This window comes from Halichoerus grypus, chromosome 12 (genome assembly GCF_964656455.1).
Source record: "Halichoerus grypus chromosome 12, mHalGry1.hap1.1, whole genome shotgun sequence".
Lineage (NCBI taxonomy): Eukaryota > Metazoa > Chordata > Mammalia > Carnivora > Phocidae > Halichoerus > Halichoerus grypus.
Genome location: NC_135723.1, coordinates 84,811,896 through 84,832,588, shown reverse-complemented (window position 1 = coordinate 84,832,588; position 20,693 = coordinate 84,811,896). Strand labels below are relative to the sequence as shown.

At 51.5% G+C, this 20,693-nt stretch overlaps 1 protein-coding gene and 1 long non-coding RNA gene across 2 annotated transcripts; one reads left to right on the top strand and one right to left on the bottom strand.

Moving 5' to 3' along the window:
• Window positions 1-4,558: 4,558 nt before the first annotated feature.
• On the bottom strand, window positions 4,559-11,298 carry CPA1 (carboxypeptidase A1). Its single transcript, XM_036078399.2, has 10 exons — window positions 11,219-11,298; window positions 10,678-10,759; window positions 9,980-10,213; window positions 9,642-9,743; window positions 8,975-9,076; window positions 8,681-8,791; window positions 7,890-7,980; window positions 6,986-7,185; window positions 6,500-6,584; window positions 4,559-4,829 (listed from the first exon to the last, which is right to left on the bottom strand). Exons 1-10 carry the CDS (start codon window positions 11,281-11,283, stop codon window positions 4,642-4,644), a joined length of 1,260 nt encoding a protein of 419 aa, XP_035934292.2. The 5' UTR covers window positions 11,284-11,298; the 3' UTR covers window positions 4,559-4,641.
• On the top strand, window positions 7,077-13,271 carry LOC118526907 (uncharacterized). Its single transcript, XR_004912874.2, has 2 exons — window positions 7,077-7,147; window positions 12,814-13,271. It is a non-coding gene; the product is annotated as an uncharacterized LOC118526907 (long non-coding RNA).
• The last annotated feature ends 7,422 nt before the right edge of the window (window positions 13,272-20,693 follow it).

Sequence of the window (20,693 nt, the reverse complement as noted above, 5' to 3'; positions counted from 1 at the left end):
TCTTTCTCAGAGTTCTTCCTTCATGTGGCCACTTTGAATGTGATGGCTGGCCATATCAGTTTCCTGTAAGTAGCATCTGGGTCTGAGTATGTTTGCAGAATGATGTTTCTGTCCTTAGAGTCCTTAGAGCAAGAGTCCTTCTGCAGCCTCAAACCCACCTGGCCCCACTTGCCCTTGCAAAACACTCACTGAGATAATGAATACCACTGCACTGGATGAGGGACCAGTGAGGTCATATCTGGATTGTATTCAGTGACATTTCAAATTTAACTTCAAGCCAAAACCAGAAAGCTACACGTGCATATCTGAGTGTTAATTCAAGAGGCCACCCGAAGGATTCTCACGGACCACCAATGGCCCACAGGCCACATTGAGAACCATATATGATGGTGTAAGAAAAAAGCCAAATGAGTTCATTTAAAGATAAAGATTTTTGAAAAGCCCTGGAGAATAGGCATTAGCATAATCAATTCCCCAGATTGCTACAGGAACCGAATGTGAGCAGAAAGGGCTCTTGGGGATTTTCGTCTGAGCTATGGCAGACTGCGTAGGGAAGAGCTCCCAACTGGGAGCGGGAGAAACCCCTTCCCTGGGTAGAAACACTACTGCTTCCAGCTCTATCTGGAGTATAAATTTTTCCGAAGATAAGATACATTGTTCTGGGCAAGATGGTGAAATAGGATGCCAGAGCAGAAGAGATGAGTTGAGGCAAATCATAAAAAAGAATCTGGCACAAATTAAGATGGCCATGAAATGTTTGATGTTGATATTAAGTTGATTCCAGGTTATACTTTACCCACAGGTTATTTGGTGTGTTTGAAATAGTTGTGTTCTTTCCTGATTCTACAAGCTTATTGCAAGAAATTCAGAAAAGAGGGAAAACCACCACCACCGCCACCCAGGGGGACCTCGATTATTACTGGGGAATATATCCTTCCTGGCATAGTATGTGTATGTGTGTTTCAAACAAAAATGAGATTCATACTCGACATACTAATTTGTAACCAACTTCTTATTTTTTTAAACAACTGTATGGAAGTATAAATTCCATACTCTAAAATCCGCATTTTTAAGTGTACAGTTCAGTGATGCTCAGCAAAATTTACAGAGTTGTGCAACCATTACCACAATCCTGTTTTAGAACATTTTCATTATGTGGCTGGCCTCTTTCACTTAGTATTTTGTGACCCATTTCCCCATGTCAACACGGTCTGCACTGGCCTCGAGATAGTCCGTTGTTTAAACATGTCATATGGGTATCAATACTGGTAGCTAGGTAGTTCTTTTCCTTTTTATTTAATTTTGTATGATTACAGCCTTGTACATACATATCTTTGAACTTGTCTGAATATTTTTATAAAATAAATTTCTCCAAGTGCACTTTCTGGGTTAAAGCAACAATACATTTGAAATTTTGATTTATATTGCACCCCCCCTCCCCGCTGCCGCCCCCGGGAAGGTGGCATAAATCTATCTTCACACCAGTAGTATATGACAGGTCTTATTTCTTCATACCCTTGGTAACACTGAGTTGTCAGTCTTTTTTTCCTTTGTCAATCTGATGGGAGAAAAATGATTCCTTTGCTTTTCTTTAATGTACAAAAAAATCACTCAGAGGATCAGTATCTCTCATACATTTATTAGCTTTTTCTGTTTCTTCTTTTGGGAATTGCTTATTTTTCTTTGGAAATGGTAATCCTTTTTATTTAACCCCTTTTACTTATAAGAACTCTTTCCCCTCAAGGTTTTTAATACTTTTTCATATAGGGCGCCTGGGTGGCTCAGTCGGTTAAGCAACTGCCTTTGGCTCAGGTCATGATCCCAGGGTCCTGGGATCGAGCCCCGCATCGGGCTCCCTGCTCTGTGGGGAGCCTGCTTCTCCCTCTCCCACTCCCCCTGCTTGTGTTCCCTCTCTCGCTGTGTCTCTCTCTGTCAAATAAATAAATAAAATCTTTAAAAAAAAAAAATACTTTTTCATATATGCTGCACTATTTTCTAAAATTATCATTTCCCTTTTTGCTTTATATTTTTATAAAGTAAAATTTTTACCCACAGATTTGTAAAAATATGTATCTGCCAATAAGACGGAAACCCCGTCCTACACTTGGAAATACAAAAAAAAAAAAAAAAAAATAGTATTAACAAGTTCCATGTCTCCATTTAACAAGTATTTATTAAGTGCCTACTATGTGCCATGTCTTTGGCCAACCAATAGGGATTACATGTTGAAAAAACAATGCAATCTCTGCCGTCATGGAATTTTCATTCTGGGGTTCGTTCCTTATCTTGCCAGGTGTCTTAAGACTCTTATTGCTCAGAGCCTCACTTTCTAAACTACAACTCAGGGAATTCAAAATAACTCACAAGCCTACACTGTACAGATTACAAAATTCCTGAGTTCGTTCGTTAGCAAAAGTAGAGAACATTCGCTCAGCATATTTATTGGGCATCTATACGTCAACTACTGTTAGTGGTTTTGGAGATTGAATGCCAAACAAAGTGGTGCCTGCTATCCGGAAGCACAATTATTTTAAATTGAGCAATTCTATCCTTGAAGTCTAAGGAATCTGATTTTGTAAGATATAGTGTCCTTGCAAACTTAATAAAATAAAATAAAACAATAAGATCAGCTTTTTACTTGTCCAAACTGAGCCATCAAAATGGGTTTCAGCTTATCTACACAGATTGAATGGAAGTGTTTCCCAAAAGATAACTTGAAGGAAGTGTTATAAAATCTCTAGGTCATTTTTCTGTAAAGACTGAAATACTGGGGCACCTGGGTGGCTCAGTCAGTTAAACCGCTGCCTTCGGCTCAGGTCATGATCTCAGAGTCCTGGGATCGAGCCCCGCATCGGGCTCTGCGCTCAGTCTGCTTCTCCCTCTTCCTCCGCTCTTCCCTGCAGTCGCGCGCGCGTGTGTGCCCGTGCTCTCGCTCTCTCTCTCAAATAAATAAAATCGTAAAAAAAGAAAAGACTGAAACACCATTTTACCTTGCCTCATAAACCTACATATATGTAAGTTTATATATACTGTATGTATAGTCTGCCTCATACTTTTTGTTTTCTGGAATGTACTTTTTGTTCTCTGGAATGTTTGGTAGCAAAACAAACAAAAATAGAGCATTTGACCTGTGGAAAAGATAAGACTTTTACGTCCTTGGAGCTGGAGGTGCTGCAACACCTCGCCTGGCTCACACAGGGAAAGCTGCCATCTTTTCCCCCCAGCTTCCCTCTTTGGGGAGCTACCAATCCACCCTCTCTCCCTTCCAGTGACTGCTGTGAGAATAACCCCCACATTTGCTCCACATTTGCATCTGAAGAGATTTGGAAGAAACACCGGGTAGATTCTTGCTTTGAAAAAAAGATGAGAGGCGCCTGGGTGGCTCAGTCGTTAAGCGTCTGCCTTCGGCTCAGGTCAGGATCCCAGGGTCCTGGGATCGAGCCCCGCATCGGGCTCCCTGCTCAGCGGGAGGCCTGCTTCTCCCTCTCCCACTCCCCCTGCTTGTGTTCCCTCTCTTGCTGTGTCTCTCTCTGTCAAATAAATAAATAAAATCTTTAAAAAAAAAAGAAAAAAGCTGAGCTGCCCAGCGTCTCGTGGGGCTAGTGCTCCGCGCCATGTCACAGCCATCAGAAGCGCCGAGCCGCAGGAGGAAAGCCGGTGAGTTTTAGGAGCTCTGGAGAGTATCAGAGGGAGAGCCTGATATTTGAGAAATTTTGCAAATGGTAAGGGAGTGGTGGTGGGGAAAACAGGAGAGGAAGTGGAGACCATGTGTCGAAGGATGCTAGAAAGGATGTGGCATATGAAAATAAGGCCACTTCTGTCCCTAAAAGCAAAGTCTTCGTGATGTACTACAGTTAATAAAATGTCCTGGGGGGGCCCTCAGTCGGTTAAGCGTCTGCCTTCGGCTCAGGTCATGATCCCAGGGTCCTGGGATCGAGTCCTGCATAGGGCTCCCTGCTCTGCGGGGAGCCTGCTTCTCCCTCTCCCTCTGCCTGCTTCTCTGCCTACTTGTGTTCTCTCTCTACCTCTCTGTCAAATAAATAAATAAAATATTTTAAATAAAATAAAATAAAATTTCCTGGGATTGGTGTTTGTTCTTTATCTCCAGTAAATTTTTCATTGAACCCGGTTGTTTTCTCCCGACTTAATTAAATTTGCTCTGCCTGGCTGCAATGTCTATTTGGGACCGCAGCGGCCACCAGGATTAGCCTAGGCTGTACTCAGAATTACTGCCTCTGTAGATAAACGGCCCCAGCTAGCTCGACCACGGCGCAGGCCGAACTCGTCACCCCGCAGGGTGTCCGGCATTTGGTTAGCAGCTGCGGTGGCCGCCGGCCACTCGGGTGTGAACGAGCCACCGCACTGACGAGCTGAGCGCCGGCTGCTCTGATTAAGACCGACGCCACTTGGATCCAACTTCAGAGGACCTTGGAATGCAGGGGAATTTAGGGGTCATCTAGTCCAGCCACCCACACATTCCCAGGGAGGCCTGCAGGAACTAAACCACTTCTGCCCCGGCTTGCAAAGGCAGACGCACTCGTCCGTGCCAGCCCCCAGATTCTGTTCCATGGACACTCAGACTTTATTCGGTTGCCTGGGTGGGGCCAGAGAGGAGGAAGAGGAGGGCGCCGAAGGGCCAGTTCAGTAGGGGTGATTGAGGGTGTGCTGCATGATGGCGCGAAGCGCCAGCCACGTCTCACGGGCCGTGGGGACGATCTGGGAGGCCGGCAGCAGGAAGCCATAGCGCCCCGTGTCCCGGAGCTCGAAGGTGAAGGAGTACTTGATGCCTTGGCTGTAGCTCCAGTCAATGGTGTTTCCACTGGCTTGGTCTGGGGCGGGAGCAGATGCCAGAGAGCAAAGGTCAATCACTCTTGACACATTAATGTGGACCGGGCCGATGGTCCGAAACCCCGAGCCTCATGCAGGGTTCAGGGGAGGCCGCGCCTGCTAAGGGCCCGCTGTTGACCAAGCAGTCTGGCTTCCTCCCAGGAAGCTCCCCCAAAAGGTCCCAGCTCAAGAGGCCCAGAGAGAGGGACCAGCCGTGGTTCTCCTATCAAAGGGGGATGCAAGAACGTTCTCGCAATTGCGAAAGCCCCACTGAAAACCGCCTCCCTCCAACAGCTGCTTTGGTCAAACCTCCAAATATACCAGAGTTACCCACTTGAGTAACCAGGATTTGTCCCCTGGGGCTCTGGTCTGCAGGAGAAAGTGCAAAGGGCCGGAGGCAAAGTAAAAGCCCCTTGGCTGTCTTTTTGGAAGAAACTTGGCCCAGATTTGCAGTTAACAGTGGATAACAAGTTGCTTTTGAATTGGGCCTGGGTGCGGGAGGCGGCTGCGTATCAGAATGTAATTTGACAACATTGAATGAAGCAGAAAACTTTGATGCAGTTTGAAACCACTTCCAAACCAGGCCCGGAATCCAAAAGCAAGGCCAGCCGTAGCTAAGACTGTGGCCCACTCACCTACTAACACCTGGCACTCTGGGCACGAGGTACGTGAGGGGTGTGTGCAGACCTCCCACCTCTGCCCCTGTCCCCTGCCTCTCGTCAGCCGGCAGACCTGTTGCGTTCCTCAGGGCCCTATGGTGTCTGCCCCCACCCCACTAGTCCCCTATGACCCTGTGCACTCTCCCCCCCGGCTGCCGTCACGTGGGGCTCCATGTTGTTTTGCCATTTCCCCAACACGCCAGTCCAGATCACATGGTAGGGCCTTTGTTCTAGAAGGTTCCTCTGCCCAGAAGGCTCTTCCCCAGACAGATAGCCTCTTGGCTCCCTTCCTCATTTTCCTTTAATACTTGCCCAAATAGCACCAACTCACTGAGGCCTACCCTTCTACCCACCTCCTCAACTTCCATGCCCAGTATCCCTGATTCCATTTACCCTATTCTAGTTTTTCTTTTCCTCCCTAATTTTCATCACCTAACATACTGTATCATTTATTCATGTTTATCGTCACTCTCCCCGACTAGAATGTATGGTTCCTGATCTTTGCTTATTCCCCACTGTTTCCCAAGCACAGAAGACAAGGCCTGATGCATAGTAGGTGCTTAGCAAACATTTGCTGACTGAATTCTGTCTTGAGGTAGCAGTGCTCCTCCCAGCGGCATTGCAGGTACAAGTAAGCTGGGGATAGAGAGGATCTATTCTCTAAGTGAAAGGCATCAGAGGAGGAGTATTTTTTTAAGTTGAATTTCTTGGTCATACAGAAATGCCAGCAGAACCCTCCACCACCTGCATAAAGCTGGACTTAACCTAAGACAAGGGGACAAAAGTTCTCAGAGGAGCCGATACGTTTTGTCTGAAGGTACCAAAGAAGGCAGAGTTCATGTCAGGAAAGGGCCCCGCTGCCCACCGAGGCACGGCCGAGAACTGTTCTCCTCGCCCATGCTCCCAGACCAAGGCACCCCTGGGCACCTCCCCCAGGAGGGACACTACCCCAGGCAGGAAACACCAGCTAAGCGTCCTCCCGGGGCCGCTGCGGAGACCATGCACCCACTTACAAATTGTTTTGATGATGCTGCCATATCGGAACTTGGTCCCATACAGAGAGGAGAGGGCTGTCACAGCAGACTTGGCCACCTGGTCCTGGAGAAAATGCCGAGCGGAACCACCTGTTATGGGCAGCAACAGCAGGCCCCCCAGAACAGCAGGGCCAGTGTAGCCCAACTTCCAGCTGGGAAGTAGCCCAGCAGAGAGCGGGAGTTCAGCGACCCCGTGGTCCTCTAGCCCCACGGGATGTCTGGCTGGCACTTCGGTCACTGCCCTTTGGTCACACTGCAGCTCCAAACTGAGCTTGTGGTACCAGCTCCAAGTCTAGCCCTGCCCCTTGCTCTGTCACGTGACAGGAGTGACTCAACCCGTGTGGGCCTCAGTTTCCCAGGCAGAAATTGAGGCTAGTCTGCCTTGCAGGTCTTCCTAAGCCATCAGGGCTCCGTGGGAGAAAGGGGTGCTAGGCACCGCAGGGCAAGTGGGGGATGGGCACGTACCAGCTCAGCCTGGTCAGGGGCCACCTCTGCTTTGTAGCCATAGGGATACAGGAGGAGCTGGGAGTAGCTGTGGATAGAGATGAAGGCCTTGATGTTCCCGTGGTTCTTCACAAAGTCCACGATGGACTTGACCTCCGCTTCGGAATTGGCAAACTTGCCGCGGTAAGTCTCCGTGCATGGGTTGCTGCTGGCTCCAGGCACTGTGGCGGAGGAAGAAGGATCGTTGGCAGCGTGGCTTCCACGGCCTCGAGTTCTTCGCATGGAAGCAGGGGTGAGGTGGAATGCAGGAGGGCTCACCCCCACCCTGGGATTAAGGAAAGGCCAAAGGCCTTTTATAACCTGGGGGTCCTGCCTCCCTCCCCAGCCAGGCGTAGGCAACATGGATATGGACATGCCCCAGGAGGGTCTCAAGCAAGACCCATTCTTTTTTTTTTTTTTAAGATCTTATTTATTTGACAGAGAGAGAGAGAAAGCGCAAGCAGGGGGAGCAGCAGGGGGAGAGGGAGAAGCAGGCTCCCCGCTGAGCAGGGAGCCCGATATGACCTACACGGGGCTCGCTCCCAGGACCCCGGGATCGTGACCCGAGCCAAAGGCAGATGCTTAACCGACTGAGCCACCCAGGCGTCCCCAAGACCCATTCTTGTAGTGAAGGGACCACAGAGGGAAGGAGCCGAAGTTACCCTCGAAAACCCCTACACAGATTTCAGACCTTAATTCCATTGCGGGGAGATTTGTTTCTAGACACGGCACAAGAAAACCTCGCTAAGAGCCCGAGGAGACACTGACAGGCCCCCACCCTGCCCTCGCCGCTGCGGCAGGAAAGGGGAGGGGGCAGCGGGACGCAGGAAGGGAAGAAGCCACTCTGGGTTTCCCATCCCTGCTTCCAAGTCACACTGGGCCTTACTCCCAAAGCCAGCATCCCAGTTCCGGTTGGGGTCCGCTCCAACACAGGAGGAGCCCTCCGTGAGGGACCGAGTCTTGCGCCACATGCGATTCTGGGGAAGGAATCAGACACTTGTCTGTCACCATGCCGGGCTGGCGTCCAGAGCCCACAGACAGCAGGGTGGGCTGTGAGCGGCCCTAAGCAACACGAAGCACCCCATCTGTAACACTGGGGTGGACATAGCAGGGGTCAGAAACCACTTTCAACTGGTTGTCAGGAAGGTCTGCAAAGGAGGCTCTTGGTTGAAGGAGAACGGAGGCAACAGTATCTGGCATTCGGCCAGAGGGTTCCACCGGTGGGAATGAAGGCACCAGGCGCCTCCACAGCCCCCCACCCCCCACCCCCGCCACACACACTAGACTGGTAGCACGCTGTACCTGCCATAAAAGTAACATAAAGCTAGGAAATAAGGTCCAGGGCAGTGGGTCTCCCCCGGGGACAATACCCAGACATTTGGCAATGTCTGAAGACATTTTTGGCTCTCTCAAGGGAGGGGTTGCTCCTGGCATTTCCTGAGTATTAGGTCAGGATGTTGCTAAACACTCTGCATGCACAGGACAGCCCCCCCCAAAAAAAGAATTCTCTGCCCCAAATGTCAAGAATGCCAAGGATGAGAACCCTGGTCTAGGAAGACAGGTCTATTTGCCCCTCCCTTGACTTCTGGGGGTTGAGATTAGGGGTGAGTAGCTCGTGGGGCTCAGAGGCCCAGAGGCCCACCCTGTTTCCTCTGAAGAATGGGAGAAGGCCTGTACCTTGTTGTGGGTGAAGGCAAAACCGTCAGGGTTAGTGACAATCTCCAGGAAGATGTCCATGGAGTCAAGAATGGCGGTGAGCGTGGAGTCCTGGCCATAGTCCTGTGTGATCTGGTGGGGAATGAGGGGACAGACAGGCGGAGGGGGTCAGGCCAGCCGCCCGCCATGCTGAGGCAGTGAGCACCTGCTCCCTCTGCATCACTGCTTCTGGGTGAACGGGGGAGGCCGGGGCTCCCATGGGCCTTGACCACCAGCCCCACCAGGCAAGAGCCCTGCTCCCCGCCCCAGGCTTACCTTCTTTGCAAACCAGACCCCGCTGGCCTGGGTGACCCACTCCCGGGAATGGATGCCGGTGTCGATCCAGATGGCAGGACGGCTGTTTCCCCCAGTGCTGAACTGGAAGAGAAGAACAGGGAGATCCAGCTAGCATCCTGTCTTGGCTCCTTGAAGGGGAGCCTACCCCGGCCCAGAGGCCTTCTTCTCCCCGGGTATGTCAGGCTGAGGCTCCGTTTGTGGGGCCATCACTCAGGTGAGGTGGGGGGGGTTGTCTGGACAGGAATCCAGAAGAACGTGGCCTCCAGCCTTCATACCGGTCTTGGGGCAAACGGGCCTCAGCCAGAACTCTGGGCCCTGCCCTCTTCTGCTGCCCATACACAGTTCCCTGTGGGCCGTCACAAATAAAACATTTTCTCTGGACTCCACCGACTCTGGGATACTTCCCACAATGTGACACCTGATTGGAAATACCCGGGTCACTTAAAAAGTTAAGAATTGTGTGTGTACACGTATGCATACAGCTGGACCAGCATAGAGATTCTGTCCCTCCCCAGTGTCAGCATGGGGCGCTCACGTCACGGTGTGTTCTCTGCGACCCTGGGCTCGCCCGCGAGGCCTGACACACACAGGTGGCTGCCCGTTCTCCCATACAGGCCGGGTACGTTCTCACGCAGGTGCCCGTTACCTTCAGCACGTAGATGGGACGCCCTTCGTAGCTGTTGCCAATCTGGAGCTTGCTGACGAGCTGCGGGTGCTCAGCCACCAGGATATCCATGAAGCCATAGATCTGAGAAGGGAGAGAAGGGGAGGCTGGCTGGAGTGGCTGCCAGGCACCCAGATGCCTCCTGGGGCAGCTCCATTCGCCCTCTGGCTGCAAGCGCTGAGATTCAGGGGAGCCACGACCCCCGCCCCCCCGGGCCGCCAGGAGACACGGCAGGTGCCCCGCACACCCAGGTCGGCCGCATTCTGCCAGCCTGAGGCAGAGCTTGGTGCTTGCGCGGAGTGACCCCAGGGGTCCCTCACCTCCTCCAGGGTGTGGTAGGTGGCGTAGTTAAAGGTGTCCGTGGAGCGGGCCCTGGTCCGGAAGGCGAACATCTGCTCCTGCTCCTCGTCTAGCAGGGCCTGCACATCCTCAATCATGGTCGTGTACCCGATGCCATGGGCCTCCAGGAAGATTTTGACAGCCTGGGTGCTGGGGGAGGGCACTCGGACGTCGATGGGGGAGCCAGGCTGGGCAGGGCCCCGCCAGAAGTCCAGCTGGGGAGGACGAGAACAGGCACTGTCCCCGCGAGCTGGGAAGGGGCCAGCCCGGGAGGGGGTGTTAGGCCAGAGTGTCCCCTACCACTGTGGCTGTGGCATGGCTGTTAGGGGCAGGGGACGAAGGGGAAACCGTGGCCATTGGACAGAGTCCCCTGTGGCCAGGGAAATGGCCCAGGAAGCACTGTGGAGGAGCTTCAAGAAAGCAAAGGGGAGAGAGAGCAGTGCCGGAAAGGAGGCCCCCCCTTTGCTCAGATGCTCGAGGGCAGCAAGATTCTGGGACTGGGGGAGGTGGGGGTTAAGTCATTTCTTAACAGGGATCAGTCCCCTGGGTCCTTTCTGGGTGGCTGAGGAGAGAGGGCCCAGGCCCCAGGTGGCCCCAGGGGAGGGTGGCATCCTGGGGTGGGTCCGGCTAGCCTGAGAGGAACCCTAAGCCTCGGGGAGGACTCCCCACTTCTTCAGACCTTCAGGTGCTCCAGGTCCTCCAGCTCCTTCACCTTCTGTACCTGGGCTTCATCGGTTGCAGAGATTCGGAGCACCTGGTGCCTGGGCAGAGAGGGAGGGGAGATGAAGGGCCCGAGCAACTCTGATTGGCGTTTCACGCTCCCCAGGTGGGAGGACAGTGGCATGGAGAGGCCCGGAATCCCCAGGCTGGGCCTCTATCCTCTGGCTGAGCAGGAGGAATCATGAGGGGTCTTAGCAAAGGGAGGTCTAGGCTCCTTGGAACCTTCTGGACCCAACTGAGATCCCCATCCCAGTTTAGACTCTATTTCTCTCTCCAAAGCCAGCCAGGCTTCCTCCCACCTCCTCTCCTAAAAACTCCTTCAAGCTTGGATTTCTCCGGGGCTTGGGATGGCCCCTGGTCAGCCCGCCTCCCAGCGTGTACTAGTCTGCGCCTCTCTGGAGTCTTCCCACAAGTCAGCCTGTCTGTCGCCTCCAGATGCTGGCCAGGGGCCGAGTCCTCCTCTCTCCTGCGTGAGCACCCCCTTCTCGCCATCCTCTTACCCCGTAAAGTCCTCTTTGCCAAGCACAGCCCCCAGCAACACACTGAAAATCAGCACCCGCCTCATCCTGCAGCTAATTGGGAACATCAACTGAGGCTGAGAGAAGGTCCTGGGGCCTTTTAAACTCTCCCAGGTCAGAGGTCTTCTGGCCATGCTCCAGGGTTGTCCTCCCCCTTGCACCTGGGCCCCGTCCCACGGGGAGGGAGGACGGGAGTCCCGAGCTCTGACACCTTCTCACCCTCCCTGATAAAGTGGCAGGGAACAGGGCACCTGGGGAGATAAGCCAGGCCTCAAGCCCTTGGCCGTGAAGTGCCCGCCTGAGCCTGAGGGTCGGCTGGGGCCCAAGGCCTTCCAGCTGGGCGCCAGCTCGCCCACAGCCCCGGGTACCTGCCCCTGGGCTTCAGTCCTGTTTGCTGACCAGGCAGTGGACTCCGGAGCGGCCACGCCAACTGGAGCCTCAGGTGAGGGCTCCCCCTCCCCCACGTTCCTAAGTGCCAGCTCTTCCGTTCTACGGCAGAGTCAGCTGGGACGCTCCGCCCCCATCCCGCTCCTGCACCTGCTGGCTCGGTCCAGGGCTGCCCCTCCCCGGTGCCAGGCACATCCCCCTCTTGGGTACAGCCCCACTCCTCCTGGCCTCAGTGGCCTCGTGGGAGTCAGACCACAGCAGCAGCAGCTGGGGCAGGAACCCGACTCCCGCCAGTGTTTCCCCCTACCCCCACCGCTATGGGGCTCAGGATCAGGGCTGCCCTTGATGGGAACTGTAACCAGATGTCATTGGAGTAGAAAGCATGGTGGTGGGAACCAGGGCCAGACCCCTGTTGGGACTGCACAGTGTCCAGGAGAAAGTGGAACTCGCAAGGGGGAATTCACTCTGGCTCTGGATGCTGATCTCACTGCAGAAACATCTCACACAAATCCGCCCTAATCCACAGGGGCCCCCAGGGGCTACCCAGCACCATCTGGGGGCCCTGCTCTATGTCAGGGCCTCAGGCTTGGACACTGACAACAGCCAAGGTGGCCCTTTCTGGTTTCCATCTGTTCCCTCTGCCTCCCTATCCCACCCCCTACCTGGGCGACCCTCCTATGCCAGGACAGAGGGATCCCATTCTATTGACCCCCCACTCTCTCCTGAGCTTAGCTCTGAGAAGACGATAGAACATTGAAACCATCCTCAACAGATACAGGGTCTCCATGAAGACTGTTTCTTTCCTCTCCAGCAGCCTTGCCTGATGTCCAGGCCCCAGATAAGACCCACTTCCTCCCTGAAGCTTCCTCTGGCTTCTTTCTCAAGTATCTGCCCCGTCTCTCCTCAAAGGAGGAAAGCAGGGAGGAGAGGAGTTTTGGCAGGAGAAGCACAGACAGGAGCCGTTCTGAGAACATTTCGGCCAGGCTGACACAAAATCTTTGAGCCAGTGCTGCAAGTCAGGGGAGTCCTGCATCCCCCAGAAACACCAGTCCCTGGCTGGGGGCAGCCTGTGGGAAGTGTGGCCTCATCACAACAATTCAGGTCCCCACTGACTTGTCCCTGATCTCAGAGAGCCCATGGTCTCAGGCAGAAGACGGAAGTAACCAACCAACGTTTCGGTTCTCCAACAGGTCTTACAAGAAGCCGTCACCAGGACAGGATGAGATGAGCAAAAGACTTGCTGGGGATGCATTCCTCACTGCGGGAGACCTGAGTGGGGCGTTTTCTCTGCCGTGCATGAGAAGTGGATTCCAGGGAAGACTTTACCAAGAAGGCGACATTTGACCTGAGTCTTAATGACGGGATTTTACTAGGCACAGAAAGGAATGGGTGTTCATTACACTAGGCAGTGCTTGAACACAAACTCACATTTACTCCTCCTTAATGTGTGTCTCCCCAGAGAGACTATAAGTTTCCTTAGACCAGGAACTGTTTCTTAGCCATCCCTCATATTCTCCCTCAACTCTTAGGGCCCTGCAGTGTTCTCGAGCTCTCAAATCTGTCCCCCAGCAAGAAAAAAGGTTTTGTAGAGCCTTTCTTCAGTTTGCATTATGAAAACAATATTTCTTTTTGTATTTCTAAATCCAAAGCTGTCTTATAAGTTTCACTCTGTTTCACACATACTACACATGTTGGGGGGTGTTAGCTAATTCTTAGGCCTTCTGTGAATTCCTTCCAGAAAAGCCCACTGGAGGAAGGGGGATGGGGGGGGACAGCCCCACCAAGTGGGCCTCTTGAAGCCTCCAGCCAGCAACCTAAGGTGATCAAGAGTCATGTAATCTATTTTCTTGCAAGGCTGGGAAAGATTAATTAATGCTGCAAGCTAAAATTAGGGCCAGCACTGTCAGGAAGCTGAGAACACAATGGGAGAGGACTTCGGGTCTCAGGTGGAGGCTAGGCCTAATTCCCTGGGTCCCTCCAAAGCACCTCAGGAAGCTGAAAATTGCCTCTTGGTAAAGACTAATTTGCTAGAATGGAACCTGGAGCAGAAGGCCACAGCGTTGCCTTTCCACGGGGGCTTCTTTCACATTGGTCCAAAGCAAGGGCAAAGATGAAGGCCTTTAAGCAGAAAACTGGGGGTGTATGCAGAGCATCAAGACCCCTATTAGCATGAGAAAGAAGCTACCAGCCTGGCATCCAGATTCAAGGAAAGGTCACAGGCCAGAGGCCTGAATGTAAACAGAGGAAGGCCTGCTGTAGCCACATGGAGTAGAGTCCAGTGTCCCTCCCTTCTTCCTCGCTGAACAAACCAAGATTCGGTGCAGGTATCACCCCTCAGGAAAGTCACCCCATCCCCAGCTCAGGGATAAGTTCCAAGATTGGCTTAAGACAACTGAGGAATCCCACTGTCTTTTACAAGTGATTGATTTAGGGGTAGGCATTTGACCCAGTTTGGCCAATAAGAAGTGAAGGGGAGCCAGCAAGGAAGCTTTTAGAAAATGTTTTTCCACTCTTGAGAAGGAGACACCCTTCCCTGGATATTGTCAAGTCCGTTGCCCCACCTTTGGACTAAACAATATCAAAGAATATACATTTCCCTCTTATTAACTGTAAAAAGCACTGAGGCTGTAAAAAGCATTCTAAGTGATGCACCTACTATTTTATTATGTTTTTAAAGATTTTATTTATTTATTTGAGAGAGAGAGAGAGAGAAAGCTCGCGCAAGTGGCAGGGGAAGAGCAAAGGGAGAGGGACAAGCAGACTCTGCACCGAGCATAGAGCCCGATGTGAGGCTCCATCCCACAACCCCGAGATCATGATCTGAGCCGAAATCAAGAGTCAGACTCCCAACCGACTGAGCCATCCTAGCGCCCCTTTACTGAGCTTTTAAAGTGCTCATGTTGTCAGAGGACAATACAATTTTAGCCTAGGAGAGACTTTATGTGAAATGGAAAAGTGCATCCTTCCCCTTCTGGGCAGACATAGTCCCTCATCCTCTCAGCAGAATGCTTTTGTGCAGTGTACACACTGGACAACTATTCACGGCAACCCTGTTGCCAGAGAGTGCCCAAGCGTGGTAAACAGAAGCTCTAAGACAATGCTTAAAGATCCCCAAACGAAAACGTAGAAAATGGTTTGTTAAAAAGGCAGGAGAATCACAGTGGCCAAACTGTGGAAAGAGCCAAGATGTCCATCAACAGATGAATGGATAAAGAAGATGTGGTATATATATACAATGGAATATTATGCAGCCATCAAAAGGAATGAGATCTTGCCATTTGCAACGACGTGGATGGAACTGGAGGGTATTATGCTGAGCGAAATAAGTCAAACAGAGAAAGACATGTATCATATGACCTCACTGATATGAGGAATTCTTAATCTCAGGAAACAAACTGAGGGTTGCTGGAGTGGGGGGTGGGGTGGGAGGGATGGGGTGACTGGGTGATGGACACTGGGGAGGGTATGTGCTCTGGTAAGCGCTGTGAATTGTGCAAGACTGTTGAATCTCAGATCTGTACCTCTGAAACAAATAATGCAATATTTGTTAAGAAAGAAAAAAAGAAGAAGAAGAATGTAGCAGGAGGGGAAGAATGAAGGGGGGGAAATCGGAGGGGGAGAAGAACCATGAGAGACGATGGACTCTGAAAAACAAACTGAGGGTTCTGGAGGGGAGGGGGGTGGGAGGATGGGTTAGCCTGGTGATGGGTATTGAGGAGGGCACGTTCTGCATGGAGCACTGGGTGTTATGCACAATGAATCATGGAACACTATATCTAAAACTAATGATGTAATGTATGGGGATTAACATAACAATAAAAAAATTAAAAAAAAAAAAGGCAGGAGAATCAGTCCATGTCCATATTAGGGATCAAAGGAGGACTGTGGACAAGGGATATCCTTGCAAATAGCACAAACAGGCACAGTGAAAATGGCCGAATGCAGTAGCTGGATGAGATTTCAGCTGTCTCGCTTTGGCAAGTGTGTTTAAGGCTGTATGGGATACAATTGTGTGCATGGGAAGAGAAGTCTATGAGAACCTGACGCAGCTAAGTGGTGGACTGTAATGGACATCTCTCATTTTCCCTGCCCAGCATCCTCCTCCTTCTGGTAACAGCACCTCTGTCTTCCCCTAGGGACCACCCTTCCCAACTCTGAGGCCAGGCGATTCAGGTGGGTCTAGCCACCACACCCTCACCACAGCTCTAGAGATGAGCCAACTAATTCCATTTTCTCCCCCTCCAGCTTCATCAAGTTGGCTTTCTGTCACACATGGCTGAAGAAAGTACACAGCTAACACAGACATTCTCTAACTTCAGAAGAGAGCAAAACGGGAGAGGGAATGCCATCCAAAAGTAGATTGCCACAAACCCATTACATAACTCGGGGAGGTCACCGCACATCCCTGAGCCTCAGTTTCCTTATCTATGAAATGAGGGGGTAGGACAGAAGGATCTCTGGGGTCCCTTCCAGCTGTGACACTTTATGATTCTAAGACATTTGTATTTTTTACCCCCAAAAAAATCACAGCCTGGTGACAGGTCTGGGCAGAGTACAGAGAGCCTTCCCAGGTTTGTGGGCAGATCGGAGTAGAGCCAGAGGGGCCCTGGGACTTGCGATGGGCGAGTGTTCCCAGGACAGTGCGGGTCGAGAGGGCCGCGGCCTGCTGACACTGTGGCGGGAGGTTGCAAGCCGTGGGGCTTCGTGGAAGGCTGGGAGGAGGAAGCTCTGACAGCAGCCTCCTTCAGCTTTGCTTTCATAACTGAGTGCCCAGTAGAAGCTATTTGTTTGTTTCCCTGGAAGCTGCAGAATTATCACTTTAAAGTGGCTGGTGGGCGTGCTCGCTTCGGCAGCACATATAATAAAGTGGCTAGTGGTGCTTGTGTCCGGAAAGGAGGCAGAATTTGTAACCTGAAGAGAGAAACACTCCAGTGGGTCTTTAGGAAATGTCAAGTCAGAGCCCAAATCCCAGAACAGAGACGGAAGAGAGAAGATCTAAGCAGGAATGTCCCATAATGTAAAAGAGGAAATGGGGGAGGGGAGAAGCAACGTGGGAACAGGCAGAGGGCCAAGGAGAGTGAAGGCGTAGGGAGGGCTTGTCCCACAAAGGGCCACGAACCAACTCCAAAGCCAGCGTCCGGTCCAAGTGTTTTACTTTCTACATTGTATTTCCCAAGTACAATTTTGTGAAATGTTCCCATGCGGTCTTAGCTAGGCTTTGGGGGAATTGAGGGAGGTGGATGGAGGGGCAGGAGTGTGGATGGGGAGCCACAGAGCTTGGCGAAGCTGGTTAGGAGACGGCAAGAGGCCAACTGCAGCCCCCGGGGCCGGAGGCGAACGAGGGGCAAGCCAAAAGAACGGATTTGCAGACATGTTATCATTCCCAAGGATGGTCCCAAATACTTGGGGAAGGAGAACATCGGAAGGCCGAACAGGTTGAAGTTGGCCTTCAGGACACCCCCGTCCCCAGAAGAACATGGCTTGCCCCCCCTGCCCCCCCCAAACTCGAGATGTGGTGTGACTTCACCAGGGTGTGACGCCCTGGCAGGCCGGCGATCACTGGATTCCCTCAGCCTGTGGTAAGGGGCTGTCTGGACCATCTTATTTTTCTGAAGAAGCTTTTTTAAATTTAATTTTGTGTTTTCGGTAAAGTCATTTTCTCTCTGGGCCTGTCTGGGGTGGTCAGAGGGGAGATGGAGGAGGGCGGGAGTGGGGGTGGAGGCAGCTAACGTCTCCTCCCTGGCCTCCCTGGCCCCCGGCCACTCGCCCATCACTCGCAGCCTCTGCCGCCTGCCTGCCCTCACACAGGACTCTTTCAGGTTCCAAACTGCCTGCCTGGTTTGTTTTTTTAAGAAAGCAATAACCGCAACACATTCACTGTGGCTCTTTATAGCTTTCCATATGTATAATCACTCTTTCTCTCTTCAGTTTTTCCAATGTTTTTTTCTTTTAAATAAATGCTCATAAATTTTACTGGTGAAAGGATGAAAAAACATACCTAAAAAGAGCAGTTTGTTGGAAGGGGAAAGGAAAAAAAAAAAAAAAAACAAGCAGAATGTAGAAAAACTGAACTCCTATTTAGCACTATATACCTAAGAAATGAAAAACAAAAAAAAAGTTCAGATTTTACGAAAAAGATACTTTCTGTAGTATCTCTAAAACTTGCATGTTTAAGTCTTGAGCTTTTACTTGATACACTTAAACCCCTCCAGCCATCACCTTCCTGGGCTTGCTGAGGAGACCCTTCAGTCAGAGGAGGAAGACCCCTGGCTTTAGTCTTCTCTCAGCCGTTAGGTTCATGTAGGGCCACACAGAAGTTCAATGATCCAGAGACCCCCAGTCTTTATAACTTTAAGAGGAGGGGGTTGGACCAGAAGCTTTTAAAGGACCCTGGAAAGTTCTCTGGCTTGATGGTTAAGTCAGCCAATTTAACTAGAGCAAAGAAACTGATTCAGAGACCCCTTCAGATCTTCTCTCCCTTCAGAGAAGCTTCAGGAGACGGCCGGCTGTCTTTCCAATACCCATTCTCCCCATTCTCCTTACCAACCGAACTCTAATTTTATTTGGGGCAGCAACGTGCTCAGCTATAAGGTGATTTTCCAGCTTCCCTTGCAGCTGAGCATGACTACCTGACACAAGCCCAGCCGACAGAGTGTAAGCTGAAGTCCCCGGACGGGCCAGCCAGCTGCGGGCTCACCCCTGCCCTTCCTGCCTGGAACTCAGTCACATGACGGGGTGTAGCAATGATGGCAGAGTAGGAAACAGGCCAGGCCAGGGGGGCCTGGGTCCCAGGTGCCTCAAGGAGTCACGTTCAGTCAGGTGGGCTGCTCTGCCCACCTCAGGCAACTTAGTACATGAAAAAAATAAAACCCCGATCTGATTAAGCCTCAGTAAGGTGGGTTTCCGTCACCTGATACTAAACCTAAGTACTAATCTGTATGAGGCCGAGGAGGAGAAACACTCTTTCCACAGATACTGAGTATCTACTGTGCACCTGACAGGAGCTGAGTGAGGCTGAAGAACCCAAACATGGTCCCTACCCTCACAGAGCAGCCAAACTAGCGGCAGAAACAAAACAACAAAGAAGTCAATTAATTATCATTGTAATCACAGAAATACATAAGGCCTTGGAAAAGAGGATAATAGATCCACTTCTAATGGGTGGTTCTAGAAGGACTGGTGAGGAATTTATATTGAAGGGAAAAATTTAAGGAGTGGGCCATTTGGAGGAAGAGTGAGAGGAGAGAATGTTCCAGAAAGAAGGAGCATCTTGTGCAAATGCTTCCAGTTGGGAAGGAACTGAGAGGAGGCTGGTGAGGTTGGGGCCAATGAGCAAGGTGTTCAGGCAAAGTGGGAGAGGTCCCCAGGGCCAGCCATGTAGCATCTTGGGTGGGGCAGGGGGGTGGTTAACTCATTGAAGGATTTTAAAGAGAAAGGTGCCTTTCAAGAAGACCCCCTTCTGTAAAGCAGTTTCAGCTCCAACTTTCATGAGTCTATTGGCTGTACACGGGTCTTACCAACATGGCTATGAGAACAAGTTCCTGGCCCTTGGTCCTCAGGGGCTCTGGGCACGACTCAGGGCACGACTGCCACTCAGTTAGCTGGGTGCCCCTTAGCTACTACCCGACGTCTGAGCTTCTTCATCTGAAAATCCAGACAGTAAGAGTCCTACTTCTTAGAGCTGTGAGGAGGCAATGTGTTGAATCCTGTAATGCCTGGCTAGGTGCTAGAAAAGCTTATTATTTTCACTGTTGTTACTGAGAAACCCATCAGGGTCCAGATACTCCTGCCTCGAGGGCAACGACTCTCCAGTGTGGCATGAGCATCACCTGGGTCCCATCCCCAGAGATTTGGGTTCAGTAGGTCTGGGGTGGCCTGAGAATTTGTATTTCCAGACTTTGTATTGATGCCTGTGGTCTCCAGACCACACTGCTTTAGGTGAGGGCCACGGCAGCCCCTTGGGAACATCTTGGAGAAGGATGACCAGCCTCCCGCTGTGGTAACCACCTTCAGCTCTAACGGATAATGGCAGAGGGTGGAGATGCCAGCCCCAACTTCCCCAGGAAAACTCAAATGTGTTCTTCTGGGAGGCAGGAGGGCAGGTGGTTCTCAGCCTTTAGGGGACCTCACAAGTCCTGGGGCAGATGGCAAAAATACAGATTCGGGGGTACACCCCAATGGAACACAACCACCTTCACATTAAACAACTCCCCATGCACTCTGCTACGGGTGTGGTCACACATCACACTTGGACAAATGGCGACGTGGTGGTTTGGGGAGTTAGACACACCCAAGTTCAAATCTCCCTCAACCACTTCCCATCCATGTGGCCTCATGCGGCCTTTAAAACCTCTCCAAATCATGATTGTGCTTTCCTCGTCTGAAATACAAGCTTATTAATAATGGTAGTATCCGCCCCAAGAGGATGAAATGAAAATATTTGCGCAGAGGGTACAAAAGTTATAATCACAGACTCCAGTGTGCAAGGTATAACTTGCTTTATTTGTCTATAGCTTATACGAATTCAGCCCGTGGCCTCATATTTCCACTAATAGCAGAAGACGTTAGCTTGGAAATTCTAGCTCGCTCAAATCACTTCCAGCTTAAAAAAAATTTCCGCCTCTCTTGAGGAACTGCGGCCCCAAACAGGATGCTCTCCTCCCCGGTTGTTGGCTCTTCCCCTGGAGATGATCTGGGTTCTTCAGGTGCTCTTTACCCTGACTTCCTCAGGCCTCCTCATGGCCCAGCTGCTCCTGGGCATAGGCATCCCTGGGCCACGGTGCCTCCGTGGCCCCTGGGCTCAGCCTTCTTGCCTCTACCCCAGGCCTCCTCACCATTTCTTTTTTCAGAGCTCCCAGTAGCTGCACTGCTCAGGTGAACCCGGCCATATGGGTACACCCATGGATACGTTTTAATCAGCTTTCTAGACCCCTTGCGCAGCCCTTGTTCATCTGTTGCTCAGTTGCCATGTTGGACATGGGCCTTACCTAGAGTTTTGATCCCCGCTGATATCCACCTCCCACTGATTCAACCTCTGTCTTCTTTTACAGGGCACGTAGAAAGGGGGACT

Excerpts from the sequence above, each read along its gene's own strand:
- CPA1 (XM_036078399.2), bottom strand. The coding sequence starts at position 11,283 with ATGAGGCGGGTGCTGATTTTCAGTGTGTTGCTGGGGGCTGTGCTTGGC. Across the intron at positions 9,077-9,641 it reads GTCCCATCTACGTGCTGAAG|TTCAGCACTGGGGGAAACAG; the intron begins GTAACGGGCACC and ends CTTCTCTTCCAG. Across the intron at positions 7,981-8,680 it reads TTGCCTTCACCCACAACAAG|AATCGCATGTGGCGCAAGAC; the intron begins GTACAGGCCTTC and ends TTCCTTCCCCAG.